Source organism: Periplaneta americana, chromosome 7 (genome assembly GCF_040183065.1).
Source record: "Periplaneta americana isolate PAMFEO1 chromosome 7, P.americana_PAMFEO1_priV1, whole genome shotgun sequence".
Classification (NCBI taxonomy): Eukaryota; Metazoa; Arthropoda; class Insecta; order Blattodea; family Blattidae; genus Periplaneta; species Periplaneta americana.
Window position 1 is genome coordinate 168,313,624 of NC_091123.1, and position 19,224 is coordinate 168,332,847.

At 36.0% G+C, this 19,224-nt stretch overlaps 1 protein-coding gene across 1 annotated transcript in view; it reads left to right on the top strand.

Annotated features, from left to right (window-relative positions):
* The window catches only part of LOC138703684 (fatty acid synthase-like), an 89,503-nt gene that overhangs the window by 26,924 nt on the left and 43,355 nt on the right, over positions 1-19,224 (top strand). The window contains 2 exon segments of the mRNA XM_069831783.1: positions 18,523-18,812; positions 18,906-19,058. Of these exon segments, the coding sequence (XP_069687884.1) occupies positions 18,581-18,812; positions 18,906-19,058 (385 nt within the window). The 5' untranslated portion in view covers positions 18,523-18,580.

The window sequence follows — 19,224 nt, forward strand, 5'->3', positions numbered from 1 at the left end:
GGGTGCTAGAAACAATAGACTGTGACGGTACTATTTTGCATTGCCTGTAATGAGGCGATATTAGCGATCCTAGTGGTGAGCAACTACCTAATGTTTGCATATTTACTACGTATTGAGCTTCGCGACTGTATATACTAGACTGTGGTATTATCTTGACTTCAGCTGTGGCCGTGCGCGGCGCTGTCTACATAACTAGGAAGGAATATTAATTAGCATTTTCACAAACGTGAGGATGGAAGATCGACCCCTGACGATGATGACGATATTTCCATAACTGAAATTGCCTAATTATATTATCGCATATGAGATTGTCAGTGTGGTCTTTGTGCTATGACGCAGTTAGCAGAGAGCTGATAAGACTATTATGTCATGAACGCTGTTTTATATTGTAACCTTGATAACCCATTTCCGATGGTCTCCAACAACGTATAGCTTCAGTTACGAAATGTTACAGTGTTTTTTTTTTTTTTTTGGGCGTTCGTTCACCTTTTTCTCCAGAAAAAATCACTCGTTATGAACGGATTTATATTCAATAGCATTAGTCAGTACACGGTATAATATTATATTATGTCATATGGGCGATCGAAGATTACGTTAGAATTACATTAGGCCTACTGCAGAAAGCCGGAAGGTCTCGGGTTCACGGAGTTTTCCATCGATCTAATCCTTTCTGCCCCACTATGGCCCTGGGTCTACAGAAATGAGTACCAGGGGCATTTCATAAGGCGGCGAGCACGTAGGATTGACACCCCTACTGCCATTAACTGCCAAAGGTGAGAGCCTAAACCCCTGGGCCGACCTGGCCTGTCGTGGGGTTACCTTTACCTACTCAACATTCGAATCTGCCCATTAAGATTTTGATGTTTGAGAGTTTTCTGAATTTAATTTAGTTACTTTTTGAACTACATAACCTCATAAAGGTGCAGGTACACGGATCAACTTTTACATATCCAAGTACTGCATGAAATAGTGCTGGAAACGTATTCAATTGAGCTGCCTTTTTGGATTAAAAATGATATGCAGCGGGAAATAAAAGCTACCCTTCGCCGATGGCTATTTTGTACGTTTTTCGTTCAACATTACCATGTACCAAGCAATTTATTGTTCTAGGTGACCATGAGCAAACTGAAAAATTGTTTCGTTTTTTTTAACACTTACTTACTTACAAATGGCTTTTAAGGAACCCGAAGATTCATTGCCGCCCTCACATAAGCCCGCCATAGGTCCCTATCCTGTGCAAGATTAATCCAGTCTCTATCATCACACCCCACCTCCCTCAAATCCATTTTAATATTATCCTCCCATCTACGTCTCGGCCTCCCTAAAGGTCTTTTTCCCTCCGGCCTCCCAACTAACATTCTATATGCATTTCTGGATTTGCCCATACGTGCTACATGCCCTGCCCATCTCAAACGTCTGGATTTTAAGTTCCTAATTATGTTAGGTGAATACAATGCGTGCAGTTCTGTGTTGTGTAACTTTCTCCATTCTCCTGTAACTTCATCCCTCTTAGCCCCAAATATTTTCCTAAGAACCTTATTCTCAAACACCCTTAACCTATGTTCCTCTCTCAGAGTGAGAGTCCAAGTTTCACAACCATACAGAAGAACCGGTAATATAACTGTTTTATAAATTCTAACTTTCAGATTTTTGGACAGCAGACTGGATGATAAGAGCTTCTCAACCGAATAATAACACGCATTTCCCATATTTATTCTGCGTTTAATTTCCTCCCGAGTGTCATTTATATTTGTTACTGTTGCTCCAAGATATTTGAATTTTTCCACCTCTTCGAAGGATAAATCTCCAATTTTTATATTTCCATTTCGTACAATATTCTGGTCACGAGACATAATCATATACTTTGTCTTTTCGGGATTTACTTCCAGACCGATCGCTTTACTTGCTTCAAGTAAAATTCCCGTGTTTTCCCTAATCGTTTGTGTATTTTCTCCTAATATATTCACGTCATCTGCATAGACAAGAAGCTGATGTAACCCGTTCAATTCCAAACCCTGCCTGTTATCCTGAACTTTCCTAATGGCATATTCTAGAGCGAAGTTAAAAAGTAAAGGTGATAGTGCATCTCCCTGCTTTAGCCCGCAGTGAATTGGAAAAGCATCAGATAGAAACTGACCTATACGGACTCTGCTGTATGTTTCACTGAGACACATTTTAATTAATCGAACTAGTTTCTTGGGAATACCAAATTCAATAAGAATATCATATAATACTTCCCTCTTAACCGAGTCATATGCCTTTTTGAAATCTATGAATAACTGATGTACTGTACCCTTATACTCCCATTTTTTTCTCCATTATCTGTCGAATACAAAAAATCTGATCAATAGTCGATCTATTACGCCGAAAACCGCACTGGTGATCCCCAATAATTTCATCTACGTACGGAGTTAATCTTCTCAAAAGAATATTGGACAAAATTTTGTACGACGTCAACAAAAGCGATATTCCTCGAAAGTTACCACAGTTGGTTTTGTCCCCTCTAGAATTAAAGTATAAATGTAGGCCCTACCGTGAAAGAATTACAGACACTGATTAAAATATCATAGTACCGGTAAATAATAATTAGGCCTACATGGAAAAAAAATTGCTGTAGTCTAGGTCTAAACCCCAACTATTATGTATTATGTGCACGATACAAAGTATAACATAACCAAAAAGTTTTATATAAATATAAGCCATACTATGAAAGAATTACGTACACTCGTTACGAATACCGTAATGGTAATTTGAGATAGATGTAGGTCTGTTTAATTTTCTGCATTTGAAACGTCATTAAATAACATCGTAAGTAATTTTATGCTCGACCATGCCGAAATGTAGTAATTATCTGGTAGCAGCCCTTTAATGGATCTCATTAAAGTACACCTATTCATATTCAATAATATTCAAATACAATTTGTCATCTCGTTTTTCAATGTCTAAATCAATTTCAAGGTTATATCAAGATTAATGTTCATTTTACTCTAGATTATGTCAAGGTCAATGCCATTTGTTTCTCGGAAAAAAAATCAATACTTTCGCGTCTGCGCACATCTCACAGTTTACGAGATATTGCACAAGGTCAGTTCCGCTCGCCAGTCAGATAAGAATAACATGAATACTTATGACTAATTTCAAGTTAGAAATATGGTCGAGCATAAAAAGTCGTGTGAAACTTGCCTATAATGGTAATTAAGACCCGAGTATGTTTATGAAACGAGCGCTTGCGCTCGTTTCATAAACATACTCGCGTCTTAATTACTGCCATTATAGGCTCGTTGCATAATGTACTATTAATTCATTGCAATGAGGTTATTAATATGCATCCAGTGCACACACATGAAATATTAGCACAGTCTAGTATATACAGTCACGAAGCTCAATACGTAATAAATATGCATCCATAGATAGTTGCTAACCACTAGGATCGCTACTGCCGCCTCATTACAGACAATGCGAAATAGTATCTGCACAGTCTGTTGTTCCTAGCACCCTCAAAACTCAAGGCTGTGATATTATCGTGATTTCTCTTGTGCTCAGTGCTTTTCTTCTGGAGAAAAAGCGGTGAATCTCTGTAGAATGCATTATAGAGATGATTACACTCCAGTAGGCCTACGTGGATATTTTGTCGTTGTTAACCTCCTTTTCGTTCACCTTTAAAACTTTCAAAACGTAAGCGGAGTTCAAAGAAAAATGATGTTAAGAACATAATTATTAATACGCTTCTCGGTTCCAAGATAAGAATTACAAAAAAAAAAAAAAGTGCCATTGTGGCGCGTTCCGCCAGAAAAAAAAAAACCAAGAACTAGCTACTGTATATTAATTAGTACAGTAATCTTTCCACATCCCATTTTGCGAATCAAGTAGGCCTAAGTATTGGGTTGATATTATTAATTATATATACGTTCAACACGACGCACCGTGTAGACGTGCATCTTAATTGAACTTTCGTTTTCAACTTGATTCTTTCAATATTCTTCTCAGATTGCTTGCTTAAGAGCATAGAAAGTTGAACCGTGCAGATGCAGCTTTATTACAGATCTGAGCATTTGAAGCACTATTCTTGGCGAACTGTAATCTGCCTTTATTCATGAGGGTTTATTTCCAGAACTTACTAATCTTATACAACCAAAACTTAGAACAATGTCGTATATTGATGTGACTTTAACTCGATCTTATCACAACTCAAAACAGGCAAAATTTTTCTTCGCGGAAAATCTTCAGAAAAAGAAAAATCAAAACGCGTAATAATCTAAAGACAATTTATGAGATTTATTTGCATGTTAACGAAAGTAATTTTAATGTATTGAACTACACTGCATGTCTTCGCCTTGATACCACTGCGAAACTCTTCTTCGAACGGACAGTGGTTTATCAATTAAGTAGTATGTGGCAAAAGTACATAATACGTATGTACTAGTTAAATGCATTACTATGACCGTTCGCACCTCCAAGCCTGAATGTTGATGTTTTAAGAAAATTCCCAAGAAAAATAACGTTGTTTGTAATAGCACTAATAAATAACAGAGCTAGAAAGTGCTGTCCATCAAAGACTTAACAGGTAGTAATTTAGTGAAGTAATAAAATGGCAATAAGATGAGCTACTTTAAAGGTCATAATGTAATGTTTAAAATGTACTTCCAATGATCATACTCTATTAGTCTTCTGAATAATAATAATAGGCTAAAATGACTACATATTTTCATTGTTGCCTTTGTATACCTAGGTTAGTTCATCTTCCCATATGGCATCGTATGTTTACATGATGACCTTTTGAAGTATCTCCTCTTATTGCTAGTTTATTACTACTACATTACTAGTTCTGTTAAGTGTTTGATATATAGCACTTTATAGTTTTCTTGTGTTATTACATAAATTGTTATTTTTCCTGGGATTTCTTTCTTAAAATATCAACATTGCACTTTTCTGCGATGCGATGCTCTATACAGAATCTCTTGAATATTTCTTGGTATGGATTTCAAATAATTATTCAGTCCTTTCGTTTACGATTTCTGGAACTTATCTTAATGGTTATGTTATCCCGATTGCGAAACGTTCAGTCTATATCCTTAATTTGTGTAACTTAGTTTCTTTCTGATCGAAATTCCACCTAAAGGATGATTATTTTATATCCATCAAAGTCATAGTCGTCGCCGACATCGTCATAAGCGAATCGGTGCCCTTGATCCGAGGCTGCAATGGGCCAGGGTTCGAATTCTCTTCGGTTGACTACCTGAGTTTTCTCAGAGGCTGTTCCAAACTGTAAAGCAATGGCTGCTTCGTTAAGTAAAGGTTACAGATCGTCTGTCCTCCGCTGCAGCTGAGCTTTTCAACGAAGTAGTCTATGGTTCGATTTCTGGTGTGGACTGGGTGTTTGTTGTACTTAACGCTGTGGCGTCTCATGCTGACCACGATTACGAAGAGCGAGTTTAGTTTGGTCCTTCCGTACATCGTATTGGGCTATAAGTTAGTACAGTATAGGGGGAAGAGACTACTTCATCACAGACAGCAGCACTTCTAGTTAAAAACGACGTCCAGTCAGTCTATATGAACTGTACAAGTGAGCTGAAGCCATTATATGCGAAATAAAATTCATATATTGATATATTCAAAGTGCCTCTGAACTAAAGGTATAGATAGCCTATAGTCAGTCGACACAAAAGTTATGACCTACGAAGTTACGAGACTTGTATTGTGTGCCTGTTACGATGTAATGGGAAACATTGCCTAGTCATTTCAGTATGAAGATGGGAAATCTATGGAAAGCACCTTGCATTGTTGTACTCACACGTCAGTAAAGAGTCTTTACTAAAGACTCACTCTTCCGAGAAGTCAATTGCAGATCTGGGCCGGTACGGACTGCGCAATCGTTGTTCATTTGTGCAATCAGATACGGAGGAGAGCAATTACCAATTTTCAGCGACTTAGTGATGGGCCTACGCTGTAACAGTTTAGTTAAGCTCTGTGCTAGAAAGATGAATTTACTGCATTGTATGGTCAGTGTGCTGTATATTGAACTCCAAAAGAATGTAATGCAGATAGACGCTTGATCATCATAATCATCCCACCCTGGAATAGACTGATTAGTGGTAGCCAATATCTTAAATAGCGCACTACGTTCAGAATTACTGTGTATTGCGCCTGTGACAATACACAACTCAGATATTATATTTCGATTAGATAAACGGGAGTTCGTAAACTTTTGCAACTCATCAACTTTTAAGTTACTCAGCACCGTAACCTTCAACTCCTCTCTGCACAAGAAAACCTGAAGTAGGCCTACAATATGGAACGATGTTATCCGGGCTAAAGAGCCGTGATCTGTTGGCATTGTTGCTACGAAACGTTTGGCCATGGAAGCCTATATTCCAAGATTAGGCCTACAATGGTTGTAAGTCGCCGACCAGAATTAGATTTGGAACTGCTAAGTGAAATGAAATACCAAAATTAAATTTCTACAATGAAATCGTTCGTGTTGGTTCCATTTCGCGTTCCACAACCTCTAAACTGGAGAATTTGTACGGTAGCTTTGAACCGTGCCGTTACGGTTATGACCAAAATTTAACTAAATACAAAATGTCGCCAACATAATAACATGACGTTGGTCTGTGGCGTTGTTAGAAGGATAAATTTGTTTTTTTTTTTCCTCCCTACCTCCTTCGTTCTGAACATTACTGAGAGGTAGCACCACTGTTACTCTCATTTATTTCAATGATTTTCCCTGGACCACCAATTTGTTTGGACATTTCTACATAGAAAATTAAGACATCTTACAAGGAATCTCCAATTACTAAGAGTATGGTCATCAAAATTGTGTGTCCATTTTATCTCGAACTAAAATCTCTATCGTATTTTCTTTTGTTTCATCACGGCCGAATCGGTTTATCTCTTCGGTATCGATGTTTCTAGACGGTCATGGCCTTTATGACAGTTTTTGTTTCGTAATATTGATAAACAGTAATATAATTAAAGCGGTGAATAATTTCATGGCCCCTAAAGCTTTTTTTATAAAAGGTTAGGTATTTAGATTAGTTCCAAATTTCAAAATTCGTTATCATCTGTTAACATGTCTCGCAATAGTCTTTTAGCATTGTGTTCTAGTAAGATATTTAAGGGAATTTCAGCTCATGCAGGCCTAAAGATTTGCAAGAAAGTTTTTATTCCTTAATTCTTTTTTAAAGATTTGAAAATATTGGCGATTTCACTTTCATATGTAATTGGATGTTGATATATTACTGTTACTGAAATTATTATCTAGTAAACATGCCATCGCCTCATCAAGGTATGACCACAGTCTAGTATATACAGTCGCGAAGCTCAATACGTAGTAAATATGCAAACATTAGATAGTTGGTCACCACTAGGATCGCTAATATCGCCTCATTACAGGCAATGCAAAATAGAACCGTCACAATCTATTGTTTCTAGCACCCTCAAAACTCAAGCTTCGTGACTGTATATAGTAGACTGTGGTATGACCTACAGGTGATGGCTTATCGAAATCAAATATATTTTTCTAACTTCAGTTGGCATGGTGGGTGTTTTATTCACTTCCTGTAACAATACATAATTGTCTTCAGGCACGCTTGGAGCTTTAAGCATAAACGCGGCCTGTTATTGAAAGAAGATAGGCTAATATTTTTATGCTAATTCATCACTTCGATCTTTCAGATTTCCCTTCGAAAGAAAGAGCAGGGCTATGCAATTCATGTCTTTGTTGATTTCCAGTTAAGAAATTCAAAATTCTTCGAAAGTCAACGAGTGTTACTAGACAGAAAATTTTCTAAGTCCCTGTAGACTTGCTGCCATTTTGTTGTGACAAAAATGTTCAGCTTTTAGTATCGAATTGTATACATAATCACCTTTATCACTGAAGTTCACTATTTGATCAGTGTTGCCAACAAATAAATTGTATCCCCGTCAGTATAACACCTGGAAATCCGTCACAACTTACCAATTCTGATTAAAATAATCATTCGTCAACATCTGACTTCATTACGAGGAAATCTGAAACAGGGAATTCTTAAACATAGTACGGAATAGGCAGGGCTGTTCAAATAAAAAGTAAAATCTCCCAAAAATTAAACAATTAAAAATGACAGCAGCAAAAAATGTCAAAAAACGATATAAATCGTAATTTCCGCCAGAAAATCCGTCACCCGTCAGAGCCATTTTTTTCCCGTCCGCTATGTTGAAATTCCGTCAATTTTGACGGAATTTCCGTCCAGTTGGCAACACTGTATTTGATACAGAGCATCCTTGTTTAATTTTGCAACTTCGTCACGTCAAGTTACTTCCCTCTTCACGCGATACTTCTCTGAAAGAATGTAAATAAAAATAACACGTAGGCGTGCAGAAGATCGCAAAACAAAAGCATTCGATCATGATCAGTGATAAACAACAATAAATTTACATTCGAGTATGAGTCAGCATATCGCGCACTGCAAGCCTTTTGAAACTTGAAACATAAATCAATAAAAACTTGAATACCTGTGTAACCTTATCAGCTCTAATATATAACAAGATATGGTTGGCATAATGAGTGAAAACGTAAGAGCATGCCTTGGTGAATGGTATCCGTGGCCAATATTGGTATATCAGTTGAACACAACATGCACGGGAAGGTAAAGCATAACATTTTAGAGAGCACGAATTTTCTGACTGGGCTTGATCAAAAGTGTCAACTTACGAGAAGGATTGCGCTAAAACGCTAATGCCATAAATATACGCTTATAAGATGCTTTAACTATCATAGATTCAATATGGAATAAATATTTTCCTAAAAAATAAAAACGATTTTTTTTTGTTTTGGCCACGAAAACAGCAGTTCCATCTATCCCGCTGTGCTGCAGTCAGTTTCAGTGCGAAATCTGTTAACGGTAACAACGATCTTCTAGTTCGACTGCTTGTCTTGCCATTAGGGAAAGTTTAAGAATAGATTTCAATTCTTGGAATAATTAACACTGAGATTTCCATGAAAATCTTTTCTCCTCTCTCTAAAATATTGCAGATAGGAACTATTTTCGTTGAAACCAATGAAGCCCTAAAGCAAGCTTAAAAATTTCAAATTAAGTGTGAATTTTTAACGTTGGTTTAAATAGGAATTTCAAGGGGAATAAACATTATTTGAATTGCCCAATAACTCGAATTAGCTAATGTCGAATTGACGAATCTCTACTATATATAGGTAATCCTATATACAGGGTGATTCACGAGGATTTAACGTCCCTTACGGAGCTTATTTCCGAAGACATTCTGAGCAAAAAAAGTGAACCACCCTGTACATGTAACTTAGGTTTCACATTGTGGCCATCTTTCAAAGGAAGGAAAGCTTAGTTTAGGTACATCGGAATATGTATGGTAAGACTTTCCTGTGTTAAATTTCAACGTACCTCGTTTACATGTTTCGACCTATTTATGGGTCATCTTCAGAACTGGTCGTTGTTGGTCTTGGCGCCACTTGTTCTGTTTCCTGTGAGGGTGTGTTCCTGTGGTATAGTGTAGAGTCAAAGAGTGTGTGTGTTTTGAAGTTGAGTTGTGTGTTGAGAATTTCGTTGGGGTGTGTTTTTGTGTGTCTGTACAATAATATATACCACACGAACACACCCTCACAGGAAACAGAACAAGTGGCGCCGAGACCAACAACGACCAGTTCTGAAGATGACCCATAAATAGGTCGAAACATGTAAACGAGGTACGTTGAAATTTAACACAGGAAAGTCTTACCATGCATATTCCGAAGTGATACAGTGTTAAAAGTTGTGTAATCAAGATGTATTAGGTACATCGTTCGATTAGATGGTACTTTCCAATCCATAGTGTTCCTCCCACAATTAAGTAGAAAACTAGAAGCCTAAAATGTCCAAGGATGGATTTAGCGGAGTTTAAAGCGCTAAGTTATAAGAAGAAAGATCGACTTCTACAATTATGAATCTTCACTGAGTATAATATCCGGATTGGAGACTTCATTAGCCGTTTTCAAGACAATTTTAAAATTCATTCATACTGTTGTGAACTGTACGAACAAGGAATTGACATGAAAACATATTTTATACATAAAGTTAATTGGTCGTCTGTGAATAGTCCTGACAAGTTTCATTGTAGGATCAAGGATGTGTAGGCTATGTCGTTGAGAGTGAATAGGGTATGGTTTATGTAACTCAGAATGAAGGGATAATGACGTGACATGCAGTATGACGTAGTTTAGAAACATAACACGCAGATTTGAGAAACCTGAAGAAATTTCGGAACAAATACATAGATGTTTTACTTAGCGTCCAAGGCTGCGTAGTCTTTGCAAAGATTATATAATGAAGCAAACAATATGTGAAAACCCATTTATTCATGAAACTTTATTACTGCGTTAATTTGTTTTTAAAATATCCATCGTCACTATTATATTTGCACTTAGTCAATGTACTAAAATACAAAAGTTGTTTAATACGTGACTAATTGGGAAGTTACTAATTCCAGGGTTAACAATATTCGAACTGTCGTGATTTCCTTCTCTCCCGTAATGTAAGCTGATAAGTTACAAATGACCACAAAATTCTGATGTCTGGTTATTAAGTAGGGTTGTTAGTTTCCACTGATTTACTACTTAAGTTAAACACATGAAGACTTCGCGGAAAAAACGATGAATGTCACGTTTCTGTTAAGGATTAGATAATGACCTAATTGAGTCTATAACTGCAAGATGTAGTGCTGTTTCTATAGAAAATAAAGGAAAGGATTACTGTATTCGTGGTGATAATTCTCCTTTCTACCATTTTTCATAAGAACAACATTAAATTTCGTAGTGATCCATTGAATTAGATAATGACATCAACCTTAAAACTGTGACATTCATCGTTTTTCCCGCGAACTCTTCGTAATGGGGATTTTTTTTAGAAGAATCCAGTAGTGAAAATTTTGAATTTAAATTATTTCATCTCGATTTGGTTCGGCTGTATGTACCAAATAAGATTTAAACATGATTTTTCAGCTTTATCGGGTACGTTCTTGAAATATGTTCAACTCGTATTTCAAATCAGTAAATAGACCTATTTCGTGTCATTATGCTCTCGCTAATTTCCTCTTACTGTCCTGTGCTATTTTTCCAATAATTTTCTAATCATGAATCGATGTTGTGCAGTATGGTGTTAATGTACGGGAAATCTGTTTCCTGAGTGTCCGTTATTGTAAGGTCATAACGAAACAGTACGGTCAGTTGGTTGCTCGGCCTCACCATAATCACATAACTGTATCTCGAGCATTTTGAACTCCTATTCCCCTTACAAATTCTTGTAACCAAATTGTATTCAGGAAATTACATCATTATATTACGAACTGTAGCTTCGGGTTAGTCTAACGACGTGTGTACTGTCTTAGAACAAAAATTGACGTAACTTACGGTGCTGGACCCCGGACTCATTTCACCGGCATTATCACCTTCATTTCATTCAGATGCTAAATAACCTAGATGTTGATACAGCGTCGTAAAAACCCCAATAAAATAAAATTATATTTCTCCTGAAAAAGCGGGACATAAAAATGTGACACTGATTTTGAATAATTCTGATAAGAATATAAGTTGTTGAAGTTGCTGTACACTAGAATCGATTTAAGAGACTCTGAGGAAGTTCCAGAAGTACACTAATCGATATTCGAAAGCTGCTTCCGCATCCTGTAATCGATATTTTTCCATGATCGAAGCATTACCGCCTGCTATATCACGGTTGTCATTCGATGTTCTTTGCTCATACTGTAGATTCGATAAAGTGTATCGCATTACAACGACATAGCGCGAAAATTTGTATTGTTATGTCCAGTAGCATTACGAAGCAGGACAATGTACGATTTTTTACAATGCCTGGCCGGACGCGGGACACACACTAAAAGGCAGGACATGTCCGGTGGAATCCGGACGTCTGATAACCCTACAAGAGAAGAATTATTTGAGGTAATAAAATTAGTTTTGTTTCGTCGTCGATGATGCGCACTGCCTCCTTTCTGGGACTTATAAAGTATCTGTGCGACAGAACTTTTTTTTGAATGTGAGTGTGCCGGGTTAATATTAATTAACCAATCATCAAAATATAAAATACATCAGGACTGTCGCTGGGCAGTAACCTGAACACACGTTTCAGCATCACATTGTTGACAAGTAACTCCATCTGTTAGCACAACAATAAAGCATCTAATAGATGCTATAGAGTTACCAACAACGAAAAAAAAAAAACAACTTTTTCTAAGACTTTACAGTACGGTACGCAGTTCATATAGTATAAAGAGCACAGCATCCAGGATATAGACGAGTCGACCGATCCTTTGCAAAGTTGCCAGAATTGTCATTATTATTATTATTATTATTATTATTATTATTATTATTATTATTATTATTATTATTATTATACAGGTTTATAATGAATTAACAGCATATTCCCGTGCCTAAAATATACAATCTTCTCTTTTCTCCGATCTTCATCTCCTCACCCCCGTTCCTGTAATCAGGGCCATATTTACACGTAGGGCAACATGGACCATGGCCCGGTGGTGCAAGTCTTGAGGAGTGGAAAATTTTTGGGACAAGCATTTTTTTTCGTACTGTACTCAAGCTGTGAACATCTTGAAACAATGTGCGCTTATGATACATTAATTTTACTGCCTATATGTTACCGTTAAAACCCGAATTCGTCAAAACTAATTTAAGCAATTACATTGGGAAGCGAGTTTTCGTAAGGACTAGCCTGGGCACCAAGAGCGAATTCTAGTCTCTCACGGGGAGCCATATGACTTCTCCAACCCCTTCCTTCCCCGTCCAACACCGCGCAGCGTCGTTGAATATTAAGCCTCCCCGTCTAGAGTTGAATAGCTTCCGGCGCCCAGCCGTGGCCTAAAGAAACCAAACTGATTCTAGACCTTACGAAAACTCGATGTTCATTGCGAAAACTCGCTATCTATATTTCCTTAAACTAGTTTTTACGAATTGAACTGGTTTTCACGGATTTCGGGTTTTAACGGTAACATATATCAAAACAATAGGTAGTTAATTAACTAATGTGTAATAAAGTTACGGTTCTTGATTGGGTCTATATTTTACAACAACCAATAGGCTATTGCTGTCGCACGAGCTTCGCAGAATTGAACCTTGTTACACGACAGCTCATGTTCTTTCAAAGCAGAGTAGCGCCTGCTGTACGCAAGCATTATGAGCCATTGATTAAATACCCGAAATTAAAAAAATGTACGTTTACTTAAAAAGAAAGTAGTTATTGTACATAGATTTTATTTACTGTACATAGATCAATGTTCAGTATTAGTATTATTATTATTATTATTATTATTATTATTATTATTAGCCGTACCCGTGCGCTCCGCTGCACCCGTTAGAAATAAATATAAAGTAATTACATAATTAAAATAGGACATTTGATCCAGGGAACATTCGTGTTTGATAGAAGGATAAATCGTTTAATATGTTACTTAATTTAAATTGCATCCAAATAATTAAAATGCGATCATTTTGGTCCAGAGACCACTCATTGGTGCAATGACAATCCTTTAACATGTTTCTAATTTTTATTACATGCAACCATAGTTTAATGAACATTGACATCATTTAGATTTAATGTGTATACTTCATTTTACTTGTTATATGTTTCATTGAATTACGGTAATAACTTAATTTTAACCCTTGTTTTCTACGTATTCAGTAAATGGCGCTTGGCCCACTATGGTTCTGAACCCTTCAAATAACTTAAGTTATATTATACTCGTAAAATATTACATATTATATTATATATTATAATATTATATTATATTATATTTTATGCTCGACCATGCCGAAATGTAGTAATTATACACCTGGTAGCAGTCTTTTAATGCATGTCATTAAAGTACACCTACTCATTAAAGTACAGGTGTTCAGCCAATGACAAGTCAGCTTTGTACCGTTATAAAACCGCAAGTATCGATTATTCTCGGATATGCAATCGAAAGAGAATTAGCGAAAAGTCACGGAGGCTGGAAATCCAATACTGTCGCAGAACGTTATGTTCTGTTACTATAATAATTAGCGTTAATTGTAAATAATATTCAAATAAATTCAATTTGTCATCTCGTTTTTCAATGTCTAATTTAATTTCAATGTCATATCAAAGTTAATATTTAGTTTACTCTGTAGGTTCTTATAGGCTGTCAAGGTCAGTGTGGACATCTGTTCCTCGGAAAAAATCAATACTTTCGCGTCTGCGCACATCTCACAATTTACGAGGTATTGCTCAAGGTCAGTTAGATACAAATAAAATGAATAATTTCAACTTAGAAATATGGTCGAGCATAAAAAGTCGTATGTAACTCGCCTATAATGGTAATTAAGAAGCTCGTATGAAAATTATGAAACGAGCGCAAGCGAGTTTCATAAACATCCATACTCGCTTCTTAATTACTATCATTAGAGGCTCGTTGCATAATGTACTAATATTATATTACATTACATTATATTATATCAGAAGTTACTGTAATAACATTATAGCATCATGTCCATCTAGAGAAACTACACTTTCCAATGGTGAAATAATAATTAATTAGACAAATCGGTTAATTTAGCTTCCGATATTACTTCATACAAACACAGAAACATTCTCTGTAGGCTATCTTTCATAGCTTTCGATTGTTGATGTCCAAGGCCCCTTATAGACGAAGTCATTTGTTTTTTATTTCATTATACGGCTTTAGATGGCAGTTATTTTAATTTTAAAACTCATTTATCTCATTAAATATCAGTCCTATCAAAATTTTTCAAGGAATAAAACTTATCGCAAATTATTTTTAAAGAACCTTTTGTTATGTAACATTTTTTACAAAAATCAATAATAAGCGAGATATTTCGATTTATTTAATTCAGGCCCCCTTATAACCCCCCTTTTAAATAATGTATTTTGAATGTCATATAGCCTAAAATCTAAGTTACAACGAACATAATTTATATTCCAATTTTCATCGAAATCCTTTCATCCATTATCGCGTGAAAAGATAAACATACAGACAGACATACAAACAAATATTTCAAAAAAGCGATTTTCGGTTTCAGGGTGGTTAATTATATATGTTAGGACCAATTATTTTTGGAAAATCGAAAATTACCAGAAAAATTTCGGCTACAGATTTATTATTAGTATAGATTCCATTGTTGATATCGTATTCTTTACAGTAATTTCAAAACCATTCCATTGTTGATTAACGTGTTCAACTTCAGAGTTTCCAACACTTTACATTTCATTTTTAAAGTGGACAGCTTCAGATACTTGGGGTGTACTGTAAGCAGGAACATGAGCTGCTGCCAGGAAGTGAAAAGGAGGATAGCCATGCCAAATGAAGCTTTTGATAGAAAAAGGAGCATCTTCTGCGGACCTCTGGAGAAAGAACTAAGAGACTAGTGAAGTACTTTGTGTGGAGTGTGGCATTTCGACGAAGTGAAGAGAAGGCACTAGAAGGACTTGAAATGTGAATATGGAGCGTGTGAAATAGACAGAAATAATAAGAAATGAAGCTGTGCTAGAAAGAGTGGGTGAAGAAAGAATAATACTGAAACTGATCAGGAAGAGAAAGAGGAATTGACTAGGTCAGTGGCTGAGAAGAAACTGCATCCTGAAAGATGTACTGGAAGAAATGGTAAACGGAAAAAAGATCGGGACAGAAGAAGATACCAGGATAGAGAATATTAAGATATATAATGGTCCGTATGCCGAGACTGAGAGGAAGACAGAAAATAGGAAAGATTGGAGAATTTGGAATACTTCACGTCCTTTTCGTTTTCGTTAAGTGTTTCGAAATATCTTAGTGTTAGTTGGGAGGCCGGAGGGAAAATGACCTTTGGGGAGGCCGAGGCATAGATGGGAGGATAATATTAAAATGTATTTGAGGGAGGTGGGATATGATGGTAGAGACTGGATTAATCTTGCACAGCATAGGGACCGGTAGCGGGCTTATGTGAGGGCGGCAATGAACCTCCGAGTTCCTTAAAAGCCATTTGTAAGTAAGTTAGTTTCGAAATACTTTAGTGCAACAAATGTTTCTTTGTATAGTCAGTATTATCTGCGGAGTTATGCAGGCCTACAGGTCCCAACATAAAAAGAATGGTGTTCTGGACTTGTTAATGTACGGAAACACTAAACGCGCTTTACGCCAGAATTTTTTTAACGTGGTATCTTGTGTTATACTACAGAATGCAAGGGTATTGCGCAATATATTAGTCTTTGGTTTTTTCAACCTAATTATATGAACTGGGAGACGCATTTGAAATGTTTATTTAGTAACATATTTGTGACCTGTTCAGTAACGAGCAAGTTGATCTAACATTATAACTATAGAGGGGGGGGGGGAAGTGAGGCAGAGTTTACAGATATGACACTCAATCTGCTGCGAGGTAAATCAGAAATATACTGTAGGTTAACCCATTACTTAAGTTTTGGACTATAACATTTTAACTTTTCCTGTCTACGTGGCACGTATTTATTTTATTGGAAATTACTATAGGATAATGATTTTAACGGAATTCATTATGACCGTTATAAAAGGCAACCCACTCAGTTCTTTGGGATAAAATGTCAAATTTCTTTGCTCTAAAGTTTTTCTTGCTAGGTCCTAAATGTCCTCAGTGCATTTATTAAGATTAGAAGCTATTTTTTTTTTAAACTGTCGTTGTCAATGAGAAGCATATCCATTGTAGGAAAAGAAATTCACACAGAAAATCTGTGTATACAACAAATTCCACAATTTGGGACATCTGGCCGAAATCTACGGCTGACCACTAGGATCCAGAATGCAAAGCAGAGGTTAAATGAAAAATACAATATGATTGCGGAGAGAATACGGAACAATGATAAATTTAAAAATAAAGTACAATTTGAGTTCAGAGAAACATGAGATGAAAATACATTGAAGAGTAATGAGATGAAGGGGGAAAAAAATTACTTACTATTATACAAGTGATTGTGTAGAATGGATAATGAATCTCTCAATACCATTAGACAAATTTTGTTAATGTCCTCATTAGAAAATTTAAGAGAAAGGAGAATGGTTTTGGTTAACTTAAATGAAGTTCCCCTAGCGCCAAAAAGAAGTCCTTTCACTTCCCATGTATTAATATTCATTTTGTATCTCTCACTGAAGTGAGGAATACATGGGTTGTAAATAGACTTCTTTTCATTGTTAACGTTGTTGGCTTGTTGATCATCCTTCTCGAAACGGATAGTGGGGTCAAGAATGAGGCATCTTTGATTCCGGCGATCGATGGCTATAATGTCTATAATAGGTATATCTTTTAGTTTTATAGTTGTTTAGTCAACTGTCCGATTCTTTATACTGTGGTCTTACTGCATGATAATAGATGCACATATGTCAGAACCTCAATCAGAGGAATAGTTTATAGAAAAACTTGAAATCATTGTATTATTAGATTTATTAAACTTCATTAAGCCGTAAGTAAATACAGTATTACAATATCGGTTTATTTGTAACATTGTATTAATCGTTGGTAATAACACTAATAACATACAACAATAGACTTCATTAAATCTCTTAAGAAATTATGAAATTAAAATTTAAAAAATATCCCTTCAAATGTTACAGAAAGAGAAATAACTTTTCCCATGTCTATTCTAAAATGGTTAATGTGTTAGTAGTGTTTAGGCCTATATGTCGGAATATGTGAAGGAAGGATTAGCAGTTAATTACATTCTAAACTAATTATTAATCGAAAATTTGTTACATTTGTTATTCAATAAATTTAAATATTTGCATAGATATTGTTTAAAATTTAGATATATTCGGAATTACGCTATATGTCAGAATACCGCGTAAGTACTTTCGTACAAAGACTGTGCAAATTAAAAGTAATAAAAAATATGTTTTTATTGATGGTACAAGGGTAGATAAATAAATAAGTACATAAAAAGAGATGTCCTTTGTACAAAAAATAAATAATTCAATAATGCAATAACGACATATTACTTACGACTGAAGTCGTTTCTCGAAATTAAATATGACTTTGTGTAAAGCAGAAAATATTTTTCTATGTTTGCCTTTGTTACAGTAAATCAGATTGGATTCAGAAGTATGTAGAGTGAGAGTGACGCATAGACATATGCTTAGCGTTTCTCTGCACATATACAAATCATCCTAATTTCAGCGAATTTCATAGTGTCCTCACTAAAATATTTTGTAAGTTGAATATATTTCTTATCATTAAACTACCGGTATGTGTTTGTCTGTTTCCCAAATTAGGTTTAAACATTTAAGCATTTCGTACGTATTGAGGAAAGTGGTCAAATTCTACATTAACACACCATGAGCGTGGTTAGGAATTAGGAAAAAAACGATGTTGAACAAATACTTAAGACAGACAGTACGATAATTATATAGCTAATATTATATTTGTAATTTCTCTAGGTGTACACCATATTACTAAACGCTTACCGTTATCTAGTACACTTGGCTTCAATATTTTGTTATAGTTGTTTTCATCATTTGTTACAGATTTGTTACGTGTACTCCAGGATCTTAATTAGCAAGAAAGAACCATATTTATAACACAATGCCTGCAAGATTCCCAGAAGTCGAAGTGCATGCCCCAGTGGGAGGACGTGGAGCCGTGGAACCCCTGGAAGTGGGAGGAACGCCTCGTGCATGGAGCAGCGGTGATGACGACGTGGTTGTCTCTGGCATTTCTGGTCGTCTCCCAGAAAGCAGTACCATCGAAGAATTCAGAGAACAGTTGTTTGCAGGTGTCGATCTAATTACAGATGATGAACGACGATGGCCATCAGGTGAGGGAGGATAACTCACTAATAGCAATAATAACAGTATCACCATTAAAGAAAAGAAGTGTATCTTATGTTTTGAACTTGTGTTTCTTCTAGGGTTATATGGTTTGCCTACACGAACAGGCAAATTAAAAGATTTGGCGCACTTCGATGCCACATTTTTTGGTGTCCATGCAAAACAGGCACATGTCATGGATCCACAACTCCGTATCCTTCTGGAACTCACACATGAAGCTCTTATAGATGCAGGTTAGTGTATATACTGTAGATTGAGGAAGTTTATTAAGTACGTTATCCTATAATTACGTTAAACTTGAAAACTAGACTACAGTGAAACCTCTCATTTACGGACATCGAAGGGACGTAACAATCTGTCCGCATCTGGGAAGTGTCCTTTATTGGGAGGGAGGCTCCA